This window comes from Cynocephalus volans, chromosome 8, assembly GCF_027409185.1.
Source record: "Cynocephalus volans isolate mCynVol1 chromosome 8, mCynVol1.pri, whole genome shotgun sequence".
Classification (NCBI taxonomy): domain Eukaryota; kingdom Metazoa; phylum Chordata; class Mammalia; order Dermoptera; family Cynocephalidae; genus Cynocephalus; species Cynocephalus volans.
This window is the reverse complement of record NC_084467.1, coordinates 43,746,056-43,761,475: the sequence shown is the minus strand read 5'-3', so window position 1 is coordinate 43,761,475 and position 15,420 is coordinate 43,746,056. Positions and strand designations below refer to the sequence as shown.

Here is a 15,420-nt window from a genome sequence, read left to right as displayed (position 1 = left end):
TGAATCCCAGTCCATATACAGATCCAGTAGAGAGTGAAAGCCTTACTGGCTTGAGGTATTTAGGCACCACCTCTGACCAATCTTTGGCTGGATAGTAGGTTATATGGACATTGGGGATACCCCTAAGGTGCCAGCCTTAAAATAAAAACAAGACAGAATACTAGGTGCTGTATTTATACATTACCTCTAATCCTCACAATAATCCTGCAAGGTCGCTTAGATAGTAAGTGTATAATCAGGGGCTGGAATCCTGTACTATTTCACTCCAAAGTTCCATATGTTTTCAAGAGTATATATATGTTCTGTTCTTTTCCTCCAGCACAAATCTTCACCTGCTAGAAGCAGCAGGGGCATAGCTATCAACAAAATAATAAAATTCTTCTCTTTCTTCTCCCATACAAACCCCAGTAAGGAAAAGACAATAAAAACTCCCAACTTACTGCAAGAAGATTCATGATGGTATGCCCCGTCTCTCCAAACAATGGCTTCCGAAATCTGACACTGAACAGTGGGCATGGATAAACTATGGAAATGAGAAATTATCAGACTAAGTTTGGCAGCTTAAAATTCTGGTAAAAAAGACATTGTGGCTAATACAATTTTCAAAATATAATTGCAATGGGTCATTAGAACATATTAAATTTAGGGGTCAAAAATATTTATTGGGGCTGGCCAGTTAGCTCAGTTTGTCAGAGCACAGCCTTGAAACACCAAGGTCAAGGATTCAGTTCCCGGCATCAGCCAGCCACTGCACCCCACTCCCAAAATTATCATAGCAGAAGACAAACGCCAAGCCAGAGTAAGTCTTTGATGACCAGAACAAGCCTCTTTACATAGCTGTTTCAAAAATGACCCACAATGTCTTAGGAAGCAATTTTCTTCAAAGTGGATTGACACGATCCAGGAAACAAATATCTCCAGATTTCTCTGTCCTCAAAAAGTTTACAAGTTCACTCTTCTATACCTCCTAACCAAAACCCTCCTTAGGAGAGCCAAATATCAGGTGATCCTATTGGCTGGCTCACTCCTTGAACTTTATGGTTTGAAACGCCTGTTCAAGACAGGAAGATGTACGTGTTGTTTCCTCTGCATATAATCCATCCCTGTCCCTGCTTCATTTAGCTGATTTGTATGCCTCCTTCAGAGTTCAGTTCAGAGGCACTTTGGTCCAAGAAGTGTTTCTCATCTAACTCCTCCATTCTTAGTCAAGTTAGAGTCTATCTAGGAGCTCCCCAAAACTTAACTTTGAGCATGGATTTTAATACAATATACTACTTATAATCATGATTTTTATGTGTCTTCTTTACAAAGATTCCAAGAAATGATAGCCACATCTTAGCCACTTCTCCAGAATTCATGATACATGGTAGGCCCTTATTAAACTCTGATTGAATGAATGAATAAATGAGTGGAATGAATAAATGAGTGGAAGAATGAAGCTGACTTTCTAGAAACATATACTGATTTATGGTTTATAAAATAATGTTTCATTTATCCTCTCATTTGATCCTTAATGGTCCAATGTAATACAAAAGGCAAGCATATTATCTCCAGTTTACAAAAGAAACGCAATCAGAGAACTTGAGTGACTTGCCCAAAGTTACAGAACTATTAAGTGGCAGAACTGAGAAGCTTACTCTAGTGGTCTGATTCTTAAACTTAGTTAGGTGAAGATATTAAGTTTAAAATAAAGCTTGCATTTAACATTTAATGTCTTTTTAAAAAATCACAACTTAGTTGCATTGCTACAAGCTTGGGCAAGGAAGCCCTTCTTCTTTAGCCTACCTTTCCAACTGAGAGTAGTCTCCATACCACTAGCTTCCAGTTTCTGTTATGTTAAGTAAGATATAATTTGTCATAACTATTTTCCAACCAAGAGAATGATTATGCTCACCATATACAGATACTATAAAAAGTAAAGTTACAAGTTCAAATTCATTTTTCTAAAGATGATCATGTTTTTATCAATGAACTATAAAAAAGTTAAGTTTACAAGGCAATAAGTAATCGCCAACTTCCTCATTCAGTATTTTCAGTCCTTCCCATTATAGCTAAAACAGAGACACTGGCCAAATTCAGCTTATCTATTTCAAAAGACTATTTCTGCTAAATTGTATCACCAAAGGGACTTTGAATATTTCAAGTCTTATTTAGTCATCATGACTTGGTCATATGGCTTAGAAGAAGGTGTTTTACTACTTACGTCGATATTCAGCTCCAAGTCTCAACATTAGTCGAATGGGAAACACTTTAGCCCAAGGAGTTTCCCATTTCTGGATGAGAATCCCAAACAAATAAGGAGGGGTTGGGAGTACTAGGTCTTGCAGTGACTGGTAGGTAGATGTCACATATAGGAATCCACCATGTTCTTTACTGCCGAGGAAACTTTGACTAAAAAAGGAATGTCCCAAGTTGCCCACAACATTCCCTAAAACAAAAGAGTTCATTAATTACTTTCTATCAATAAATCAATCATATTTTAATAATCATTATTACTCATCACTGGGCTGGACACTACCAAACACTAATTCCCAACTTCTCACCATGAAAGACCCATGTTCAGAAAGTTTTTTTTTAAATGGCATTTATTAAATGAACATTTGTTTTCTAATTCTATCAGGGCTCTGGTGAACATGAAATAACTTATATTATCACATTGTAGAAGTGTGTCTAGCTTAAATCCATAAATATTGATGCCCTCCTTGGTGAAATTGTTCATCTTTACTGTGTGAATTACTTTAGAGGTCTCAGGATAAGAATTATTGTCTCAAAGGTCGTGAAAAAAATGTCCAGATTAGGTAACTCCTCTCATAGAGTTTATAATTTCATTGGGTGAACAAAGTCAACTAATGAACATAATGAATTAAGACAATAAGAACAGTTACGAGACATTAAGGGAAGGAGAGGACTTAAGGAGAAGGTAATACCACAGACAGGATTTACTCTTTGTAATTTTGGTTGAGACAAATATGAAACATAGATTAGCTTAGGGCTTATTTAAATTCACATTAAGCAAGTTTTTTTCTTTTAACTGCAAATGCTCTTTACTAAGCATGTTACAATTCAGATACTATTATGAATAAAATATTAACAAATATACATCAGCCCTTCATTAAAAAGACATTTCCCTCAGTTTAGAATTCCAAAGGAACTTCCTGACAAGAGCTGCTCAATTACAGAACAGCAGATATGTTCACTAGACATGTACAAGCTTCCTTTGATACCTCTGAAAGCAATAACACCAGATAAAGAAATCCCCACCAGAGAAGTTAATGCTTACTTTTCCTGAAAACTAGAGTTTGTTCATACAATGGTTATGAATCTTCAAGTCTGTGAGTAAAGTGGGAAGGTATACTGACAGCAGGATCCACAAGTGAAGGGAATACCTCTCCATTAAACTCAGAGAAGCTTTGTGGCTGGAAATGTTCACCTTAACATTATCATCTACATTTTACATTTAAGATAGTACATTTAGGAATTTATGCTAATTTATATAGGTACATCTCTATGAGAATATTCAATACAACAAATCCACTGAACTAATAGCCCAAGACCTCTGAAGCAACCGTTCAACTAAAATCAACACCAAATCTTACTTCTGAGCTTAAATGACCTGGCAGAGATGTCAAATGCTTTATTTCAATACTATATAAAGTAATTTTACATGGCATTAATCAGCTGACCACTAGACCTGTGCCACTAGGTTAACAGGGCAGGTACCACTTCACTGAATTTTGGGGGTTTATTTTACAAATGAAAATATTGAAGCTTAAGAGCAGAAGTGAAGTGACTCTCAAAATACACAGAGTAAATAAGTGGCAAAGTATGATCTAGAATGCATCTTTTAATTTTCTAGTCTTTTCATATATCACAATGTCTTTCAAAAATATATATAATAGTAATTTGCAATTTTCCATCTTAAATTTGGAATTTAAACATTGTTTTCCAAATGCTTACAAATAGCAATCTTTAAGTTCAATTCAAATATAACTTAAATATCTATGTGACAATAGCTTCAGAGCATATTTATCATTCCTCATATCAACTCAAATGGAACAATTTCCAAGTAATACTGATATTTCTAAACATTAAAATAACTAAAACTCAAGCAATCAAAAGAATTTAAATGGTCCCTTGGAGATCTCTGTAATGCAATAAACTGCAGTTAAGCATGAGTTCTTCATAAAAGGTCATTTCCTCAGTTTAGAGCATCTGTGAGATTTACCACATAACTTCAAAAAGCTCAAGAGACACTATATTACTTCTCATGGCTCGAAACATGGGATTTAGAGAAGACACACTGAGTTCAAACCTGGGTTCAGCCACTTACCATCTAAATGGGTGATACTGAGTAAATTACTAAGCCCTTAGTGCCTTTCAATTTCCTCATACATAAAATGGAAACAATAACAGTATGAATCACACATAGTTGTGGTTAAGAAAAAATAAAATAGTGCACATAAAGTAATAAATACACTACCTAGCACATATTAAGTGCTCAGTAAATGTTAGGTATTAGTCTTAAATCATCTCTTCATAAGAAATTCCACATAACTTTCTCATCATCTGAAAAATTACCCTAAAGCAGCAATACCATGCTCCTTTACCTTCAGAAGGATATAAAATTAATTTAATTTTTCAAAAGGTTCACAATGTATTGATAAAGTAAAATAAAAATATAAACCATGAGTTAACATTCTTTGACTAGAAAAACAATACAAGCATATTGTTGATGACGGCGAAAACACAAATGAGGTTCCTTTTTTCCTTGAAAACATATTGGTTGGGAAACTTTTCTTTTTCTTATTTTACAGATAAAAAAGTAACTTGCTTCAGAAATACTAATGATAAGAAGCAGTGTAATTTTTGTGGCCATGAAAATAATGGCATGGTACTAAAATCTGAAACTATTACTAGGACATTGACTGATAAAGCACATATTAATAAAATTCTCTAATACATAAAAACTTGACTGCCATTCATTCCACTAACATAACAGGACACCTATCATATTTTCATAAACTTTCTATTAATCATTTGCATATATTCCTTGAAAGATTACTTTTTTAAAAGCTGTTTTTCCCCCTCTTCTAATTTACCTGTAATTTTTCTTCTAAATACTTTGTGGTAGAGAATGGACAAGAGATGGTAATCTAAAAATAGTCAAACTATATTTTTTCCCAAGTTAACAGTATGTATCTATATTCTTAGACTGAGATAAACTTACATGTTAAAAAATTAAAGCTCAAACCCCATTTTACTTGAGGCCTATAATTTAATTAAGTAATATGAAGTTATCAATAAAAATAAAATTCAAAGAAGATGAATGCAATTTATTAATAACATACAAATATTTATACATTTATACAGTGCCTTACAAATTTACATTGCCTTTTCCTAAATCCACATAAGAATGAAATTTAAAATAAATACTGAATTCATCTGGGTTAACCCAGGTATCCACAGGTTAAGGATACAAGATAAGAAAGACTTTAGTATGAGAATAGGTGACAAAAAGAGACAGTAGAACAAAAAAGAAAAATGATCTTTCAGAGACCCCAAATTATTGAAATTTTCCAAGTGACCTGTTTAACCGATCCATGGCATTTCTGTCTCTGGGTACCAGAAACACTGGGCCTCAGTAACACTCTTTGGCCAACCTAAATAGTATGTTCCCATGTCTCCAAGTCCCAGTGAGAATAAGAAGTCAGGAATAATAAGAACAGTATTCTTATTAATAGAAGTGTTCTCTCAGGACTCCTTTCCTCCTGGTGCTTTTCCACCAAATGACAAAAATCGCTTCCTACTGACATCATACCAACTCATTAAATCCTTCAACCCGTAGTTTTTTTATTAAGTGTCTCTGATATGTCAGACTGCTTGTTTTAGGTATGGCTATAGATTTGAGCCAGACAGATAAAAATCTTGCCCTCATAGAGCTTACATTCTAATGGGGAGAGACAAACAAAATAAATGCTTTCAAGAAAATAAGGTACTGTGACAGATTGAGGGGAGGAGAGTAGAAAAGACTTATTTAGCCAGAGGGTCAGGTAAAATTCTCTGAAGAAACATTTGAGAACAGATCCACACAAAGAGAAGAAACCAGCCAATTAAGATCCAAAAGAATGACATTTCAGGTCAAAAGAGCAACAGCCATGTACTGGAGATAAGTTTGATGGGTTCAAAGGTCACAAAGATATCTGTGCAGCTAAAGCAAACTAAGGAGTAGTAAGAGATAAGAGATCTTTAGGGAGTTTTTCAAGATGGCGGCAGCTGCGGCGGCTGGCGCGGAGTAGCTGAGGTGGAAAAGGTGGCCACTGGGCCTCAGGCAGCCAGGAAATTTGTGGACCTTCCTCTTGCCACCTCTTAAGGGAGGACCGCTGCTGCTGGCCAGTCGTGGGGGGTGACCGCCACTTTACCCCCGGCACGAGAGGCTGACTCATTTACAGGCAACAGCTTTGAAGTGTGGAGCAGGAAAAGAACTGTTTCTTAGCTGCAAAAGCGAGTCACTAAACAGGGAACACGGCGCCAGGGCTGCTGTGGATGCAGACAGGACCCCGGAGGCCGGGGCCGCACTGAAGGCAGCCAGCTGCCCTATTCAGGATTCGAGGTTTCAGGCCGGCATTAAAGAAGATTCCTGGGAGCGCCCGAGCCGCGCTGCGACTGAACAGCCCGAGGTGGCAGCGGCTGAGAACTGGGAAGGCGGCAAACCAGAGACAGAGTGAGCGCTGACCTGGCACAGCACTGTGAGTGACCCCTGGCACAGCTCTGTTCGGGGGGTGGATGCCCACCTGGCTCCCGCCTGCACCACCAGGCCACTCACCACCCTGGTGCTGCCTCCATTTTCCCAGGTGCAGGCAGCCCCGCCCAGCTCGGCCATCACTGAGCCCTCCCACTTGCTTGGCCTGGCGGGGCTTTCCGGAGCCTGCGGACCGGCCTCCGCTCCCACTCCCTCTGTGCTTCTCTGGCGGGGCTGGTGTCGGGGCGTCTCCGGCCAGTGTCGGGAGAACAAGGAAGTACGGGCGGGCCGACTATCACTCCACCACACCGTGGACTCCGGCCCCAGGTAAACTCCCTGTTACTGGGAGGCAGATACCATCTCTGCGGCCACCAGTTTGGAAAAAAGCCTAACGAATTTCTGGTTGGGAATAGTGTGGTAGGAGATTTCACAGGCCCGCTTGAACCTGCCGAAGACCAGGCTGCAGGTGGGCGCTAGACTCGGGTTATACTGGGGGGATACAAAGGTGAACAAAACCCGAGAAAGATCTACATAGTGCTACAAAGGCACCCAGAGAGATCAGTCGTCTGTGCCTAGCAGAAACCTGGTAGACTTCCTGGGCGAGGCGGTGCCGAGCAGGGTCTTGAAGGCCCAGCTGATAGACGAGGGGTGCAGAAGACACGCCCCAGCCCAGCACAGTGCGCACAGAGTGGGGAGACGTGCGGCCAGGGAGGTGGAGACTTGACAGAAACCACACACCCGGTGGGGGCGCCACTGCACGATCTAACAGCCTGGGCCAGAGCACACGGAACAGGGAGAAGTCCTGCACAGGAAGTGAAAGCTCAACAGAGATCACACACCCTGGGGTACGTGATCCACCAGCCCAGCAGAGTCCAAGCTAACCAGAAAGGTGGCTCCCCGGAGAAGCCCAAGACCCAAGGCAACCACACACACAAGGCACTAGAGGCCAACTGAGCAGTCACGGAGGGAGCCATACCAAATTGGCAACCACAGCAACATCCTACTTAGTCATTAGTCTCAAACCGGTGGACTGTGAAACCCCCTGCCACAATGAATAAACACCAAAAAAAATACCAGAAATACAAAAAATCAAGAAAGTACACCACCAAAAGTTAATAAATCTCAAACTCTAGATCCTATAGAACAAGAAGCCCTTGAAATGACTGACAAGGAATTTCGAGTGATAATTCTAAGGAAACTGAATGAGATACAAGAAAACTCAGCTAGATATCATGATGAAATGAGGAAAAGTATACAGGATGTGAAAGAGGAAATGTACAAGGAAATCAATGTCCTGAAAAAAAATGTAGCAGAACTTGCTGAACTGAAGAAGTTATTCAGTGAAATAAAAAACACAACGGAGAGTTTAACCAGCAGGCTTGTCGAAGTTGAAGAGAGAACCTCTGAACTTGAAGATGGGCTGTTTGAAATAACACAAGCAGACAAAAGGAAAGAAAAAAGAATCAAGGACATTGAAGAAAATCTGAGAGAGATATCAGACAACCTCAAGCGCTCAAATATCCGAGTCATGTGTATTCCAGAAGGGGAGGAAAATGGAGATTCCATTGAAAACATATTCGACAAAATAGTGGCAGAAAACTTCTCAGGTATAGGAAAAATCACAGATCTTCAGATCCAGGAAGCTCAACGATCTCCAAACGTATTCAACCCAAAAAGGCCTTCTCCAAGACATGTCATAGTCAAATTGGCAAAACTCAGAGACAAAGAGAGAATCTTAAAAGCTGCAAGAGAGAAGCGTCAAATCACCTATAAGGGAGCCCCAATCAGGCTAACATCAGACTTCTCATCACAAACCCTAAAAGCTAGAAAGGAATGGGATGATATTTTCAAAATACTAAAAGACAAAGATTGCCAGCCAAGAATACTCTACCCTGCAAGGCTATCCTTCCGAAATGAAGGGCAAATAGTATATTTCTCAGACAAACAAAAACGGCGGGAGTTCACTACCACACGACCACCCTTACAAGAAATCCTCAAGGGAGTACTGGGTTTGGTTCCTGAAAAATAACTACCACTGCCATAAAAACTGAAGAAAAATCAATACCCACTAGTATAATAAAAATGGCATCCATGAAGAGAAAACAAGCAAACAAAAACACTATCTACAACCTAAGGCACCAACAAACACAGAAACCAAACAGTAAATCAGAAAGCAAGGAACAAAAGACACCTAAGACAACCAAACAACCAATAAAATGCTAGGAATAAATCAACACCTTTCAATAACAACTCTTAATGTAAAAGGCTTAAATTCCCCAATCAAAAGACACAGACTGGCTGACTGGATCAAAAAGGAGGACCCAACTATATGCTGCCTACAAGAGACCCACCTCACCCATAAAGATTCACACAGACTAAGAGTTAAAGGATGGAAAAAGATTTACCATGCAAACAGAAAAGAAAAACGAGCTGGAGTAGCTATTCTTATATCTGACAAAACAGACTTTAAACTAAAAACCATAAAAAGAGACAATGAGGGACACTACTTAATGATAAAAGGACAGATCCATCAAGAAGACATAACAATCATAAATACGTACGCACCCAATGTTGAAGCAGCCAGATTTATAAAACAAACTCTATTAGACCTAAAGAAGGAAATAGACACTAATACCATAATAGCAGGGGACCTGAACACCCCACTGTCAATATTAGACAGATCATCTAGGCAAAGAATCAGTAGAGAAACACAAGATCTAAACAAGACTCTAGACCAATTGGAATTGGCAGATATCTACAGAACATTCCACCCAACAACCTCAGAATATTTATTCTTCTCATCAGCACATGGATCATTCTCCAGGATAGATCACCTATTAGGTCACAAATCAAGTCTCAATAAATTCAAAAAAATAGGAATTATCCCATGTATCTTCTCAGACCACAATGGATTAAAACTAGAAATTAATAACAAACGAAACTCTGGAAACTATACAAACACATAGAAATTAAACAGCATTCTACTTAATGACATATGGGTCCAAGAAGAAATCAAGCAGGAAATCAAAAAATTTATTGAAACTAATGAAAACAATGATACATCATACCACAACCTGTGGGATACTGCAAAAGCAGTATTGAGGGGGAAATTTATTGCATTAAACGCTCACTTCAGAAGAATGGAAAGATGGCAAGTGAACAACCTAACACTTCGCCTTAAAGAACTAGAAAAACAAGAACAATCCAAACCTAAAGTTAGCAGACGGAAAGAAATCATTAAGATCAGAGCAGAACTGAATGAAATTGAAAACCAAAAAACAATTCAAAAGATCAACGAATCAAAAAGTTGGTTTTTTGAAAAGATAAATAAAATTGACAAACCATTAGCATGGCTAACCAAAAAAAGAAGAGAGAAGACTCAAATAACCAAAATTAGAAATGAAAAAGGCGATATTACAACTGATTCATCTGAAATACAAGGAATCATTCGAGACTACTATAAACAACTATACGCCAACAAATTTGAAAATCTGGAGGAAATGGATAAATTTCTGGACACACACAAGCTCCCAAAACTGAACCATAAAGACGTAGAAACTTTGAACAGACCAATAACAATAAAGGAGATTGAAGCTGTTATCAGAAGGCTCCCAACAAAGAAAAGCCCAGGACCAGATGGATTCACAGCAGAATTTTACCAAACATTCAAAGAGGAATTGACACCGATTCTTTACAAACTATTCCAAAAGATTGAAACGGACGCAAATCTCCCAAACTCATTCTATGAAGCAAACATCATCCTGATACCAAAACCAGGTAAAGATATCACCAAAAAAGAAAACTACAGGCCAATATCCTTGATGAATATAGATGCAAAAATCCTCACTAAAATACTAGCAAACAGAATACAGCAACACATACGAAAAATTATTCATCACAATCAAGTGGGATTCATCCCAGGGATGCAAGGTTGGTTCAACATACGCAAATCAATAAATGTGATACACCATATTAATAAACTCAAACACAAGGACCATATGATCATCTCTATAGATGCTGAAAAAGCATTTGATAAAGTTCAGCACTCATTCATGACAAAGACCCTCTATAAGTTAGGTACAGAGGGAAAGTATCTCAACATAATTAAAGCCATATATGCCAAACCCACTGCCAATATCATCCTGAATGGGGAAAAGCTGAAAGCTTTTCCTTTAAGAACAGGAACTAGACGAGGATGCCCATTCTCACCACTCCTATTCAACATAGTGTTGGAAGTACTAGCCAGAGCAATCAGAGAAGAGAAGGAAATAAAGGGCATCCAGATTGGAAAAGATGAAGTCAAACTGTCCCTGTTTGCAGATGACATGATCCTATATATCGAACAGCCTAAAACCTCTACAAAAAAACTCTTGGAATTGATAAATGATTTCAGCACAGTAGCAGGATACAAAATCAACACACAAAAATCAGTAGCATTTCTTTTCTCCAATAGTGAACATGCAGAATGAGAAATCAAGAAAGCCTGCCCATTTACAATAGCCACCAAAAAAATAAAATGCTTAGGAATTGAGTTAACCAAGGAGGTGAAAAATCTCTATAATGAGAACTACAAACCACTGCTGAGAGAAATCAGAGAGGATACAAGAAGATGGAAAGATATCCCATGCTCTTGGATTGGAAGAATCAACATAGTGAAAATGTCCATACTACCCAAAGTGATATACAAATTCAATGCAATCCCCATCAAAATTCCAAAGACATTTTTCTCAGAAATGGAAAAAACTATTCAGACATTTATATGGAACAATAAAAGACCACGCATAGCCAAAGCAATGCTCAGCAAAAAAAATAAAGCTGGAGGCATAACACTACCTGACTTTAAGCTGTACTACAAAGCTATAATAACCAAAACAGTATGGTACTGGCATAAAAACAGACACACTGACCAATGGAATAGAATAGAGAATCCAGAAATCAACCCACACACTTACTGCCATCTGATCTTTGACAAAGGCACCAAGCCTATTCACTGGGGAAGGGACTGCCTCTTCAGCAAGTGGTGCTGGGATAACTGGATATCGATATGCAGGAGAATGAAACTAGATCCATACCTCTCACCGTATACTAAAATCAACTCAAAATGGATTAAGGATTTAAATATACACCCTGAAACAATAAAACTTCTTAAAGAAAACATAGGAGAAACACTTCAGGAAATAGGACTGGGCACAGACTTCATGAATATGACCCCAAAAGCACGGGCAACCAAAGGAAAAATAAACAAATGGGATTATATCAAACTAAAAAGCTTCTGCACAGCAAAAGAAACAATTAACAGAGTTAAAAGACAACCAACAGAGTGGGAGAAAATATTTGCAAAATATACATCTGACCAAGGATTAATATCCAGAATATATAAGGAACTCAAACAACTTTACAAGAAGAAAACAAGCAACCCAATTAAAAAATGGGCAAAAGAGCTAAGTAGGCATTTCTCTAAGGAAGATATACAAATGGCCAACAGACATATGAAAAAATGCTCAACATCACTCAGCATCCGGGAAATGCAAATCAAAACCACATTGAGATACCATCTAACCCCAGTCAGGATGGCTAAAATCCAAAAGACTCTGAACAATAAATGCTGGCGAGGTTGCGGAGAAAATGGAACTCTCATACATTGTTGGTGGGACTGCAAAATGGTGCAGCCTCTATGGAAAATGGTATGGAGGTTCCTCAAACAATTGCAGATAGATCTACCATACGACCCAGCTATCCCACTGTTGGGAATATACCCAGAGGAATGGAAATCATCAAGTCGAAGGTATACCTGTTCCCCAATGTTCATCGCAGCACTCTTTACAATAGCCAAGAGTTGGAACCAGCCCAAATGTCCATCATCAGATGAGTGGATACGGAAAATGTGGTACATCTACACAATGGAATACTACTCAGCTATAAAAACGAATGAAATACTGCCATTTGCAACAACATGGATGGACCTCGAGAGAATTATATTAAGTGAAACAAGTCAGGCACAGAAAGAGAAATACCACATGTTCTCACTTATTGGTGGGAGCTAAAAATTAATATATAAATTCACACACACACACACACACACACACACACACACACACACACACACACACACAAAAACCGGGGGTGGGGGAAGAAGATATAACAACCACAACTACTTGAAGTTGATACGACAAGCACACAGAAAGGACATTATTCGGGGGGAGGGGGGGAGGGAGAATGGAGGGAGGTTTTGGTGATGGGGAGCAATAATCAGCCACAATGTATATCAACAAAATAAAACTTAAAAAAAAAAAAAAAAATGGTGCTAAAAGAAAAAAAAATCTTCAAGCCTTATCTTGCTCACTGTACAAAAATTAACTCAAAATGGATCACAGATGTGTATGTAACAGCTACAAGTAGAAAACTTGAAAAAAAAAATGGAAGAAAATATTGTGACTCTGGGTTAAGGCAAAGATTTGGTAGGAAACTAAAAGTATAAACCATAAAAGAAAAACTGATAAACTGGATTTCACCAAAATTTAAACTTGCTCTCTGAAACAGTTAAGAAAATGAAAAGACAACCTATGGACTAGAATATAATATTTACAAAACACATTATCTGATAAAGGAGTTGTATTCAAAATTTACAAACTATTAAAAACTCAGTTAATAAAACAACACATTTTTTTTTTTTTTGGAAGTTGGTCTGTAACAGGGATCGAACCCTGGACCTTGGTGTTATGGACACCACACTCTAACCAACTGAGAAAATTGGCCAGCCCAACAATCCAATTTTTATTTATTTATTTTTCCTTTTTAAAAAATATTGAAACATAATTGATTGTACATATCTGTGGGGTCCAGCATTTAATATCAGTACCTATGTGCAATATGTGATGCTCAGATCAGGATAATTAGCATACAGTGTAATCATTTTTTATGGACCTTTACCAATTTCTCGCTAACCTTCCTTCCCCCCACTCCTCTCTCTTTTGCATCTCTGGTGGCCTCAGTTCTGTTCTCTCCTTTTGAAAGTTCAACGAATTATTGTGACTTTTGTATCTTTCTTTTTATTTCTTTATTTATTTTTAGATCCTATTTATGAGTGAGGATATGTGGTATTTCTCTTTCTGTGCCTGGCTTATTCTACTTAACATAATTTTCTCTAAGTTCATGCATGTTACTGCAAATGGCAGGATTTCATTCTTTTTTATGGCAGAGTGGTATTCCATTATGAATATATACCATATTTTCCTTATCCAGCTGTCCCTTGATGGAAATTTAGGTTGGTTCCAACTCTTGGCTATTGTAAATAGAGCTGCAATAAACATGGAAATGCAGGTATGCCTTTGACGAGATGATTTCCATTCTTTTGGGTATATATCTAACAGAGGGATTGGTAGATCATATGGCAATTCTAACTACAGTTGTTTGAGGAACCTCCATACTGCTTTCCATAGTGGCTGTATTAATTTACAGTCCCACAACAGTGTAGCAGGGTTCCCCTTTCTCTGCATCCTCACCAGCATTTGTCATTCTCTGTCTTTTTGATAATAGCCAATCTAACTGGGGTGAAATGATATCTCAAAGCGGTTTTGATTTGCATTTCCCTGATGCTTAGTGATGTTGAGCATTTTTTCATGAGTCTGTTGGCCATTTGTACATCTTCCTCTGAGAAATGCCAGTGCAGCTCCTTTGCCCATTTTTTAATGGGGTTACTTGCTTTCTAATGTTCAGTTGAGTTCTTTGTATACTCTGGATATTAATCCCTTGTCGGATGTACAGTTTGCAATTATTTTGTCCCATTCTGTAGGTTGTCTTTCCACTCTGCTGATTGTTTCCTTTGCTGTGCAGAAGCTTTCTACTTTGATATAATCACATTTGTTTAATTTTTTATTTTGTTGCCTGTGCTTTTGGGGTCTTATTCATAAAGTCTTTGTCCAGTCATACTTCTTGAAGTGTCTCTCCTATGTTTTCTTTTAATTTTTTTTTTTTTTTGCCTTTTTGTGACTGGCTGCACCACGCTCAGCCAGTGAGCACACCGGCCATCCTTATACAGGATCCGAACCCGCGGCGGGAGCACTGCTGCGCTCCCAGTGCCACACTCTCCCGAGTGCGCCTCGGGGTCGGCCCTCTTTTAGTAATTTTATAGTTTCAGGTCTTATATTTAAGTCTTTAATCCATTTTGAATTGATTTTGGTATATGGCTAGAGGTACAGGCCTAGTTTCATTCTTCTACATATGGACGTCCAGTTTTCCCAGCACCATTTATTGAAGAGGCAGCCTTTTCCCCAACGTATGTTCTTGGTACCTTTGTCAAAGATCAGTTGGCTGTAAGTATGTGGATTGATTTCTGGATTCTGTATTCTGTTCCATTGGTCCAAGTATCTTTTTATGCCAGTACCATGCTGTTTAGGTTACTACAGCTTTGTAGTATAATTTGAAGTCAGTTAGTGTAGTGCCTCCGGCATTATTTATTTTGTTTTGGCTTTGGCTGTTTGGGTCTTTTGTTGTACCATATAAATGTTAGGATTATTTTGTCTATTTCTGTGAAGAATGTCATTGGTATTTTGTTGAATGACCCAATTTTTAAATGGGCAAAATAAGAGATATGGATGGCAAATAAGTATATAAAAAAATGCTCAATATCATTATTCATTAGGGAAATGCAAATTAAAACCACAATGAAATATCACTACATA

The 15,420-nt window shown here is 38.1% G+C and overlaps 1 protein-coding gene across 3 annotated transcripts in view; it reads right to left on the bottom strand.

The window, feature by feature from the left end:
- ZFYVE9 (zinc finger FYVE-type containing 9) overlaps nt 1–15,420 on the bottom strand; it is a 182,297-nt gene that overhangs the window by 53,766 nt on the left and 113,111 nt on the right. For all 3 annotated transcript variants that reach the window (XM_063106443.1, XM_063106445.1, XM_063106444.1), the window contains 2 exons: nt 2,204–2,428; nt 441–523 (listed from right to left, as the gene is read on the bottom strand). In XM_063106443.1, the coding sequence (XP_062962513.1) occupies nt 441–523; nt 2,204–2,428 (308 nt within the window). The remainder of the gene's footprint in view (nt 1–440; nt 524–2,203; nt 2,429–15,420) is intronic.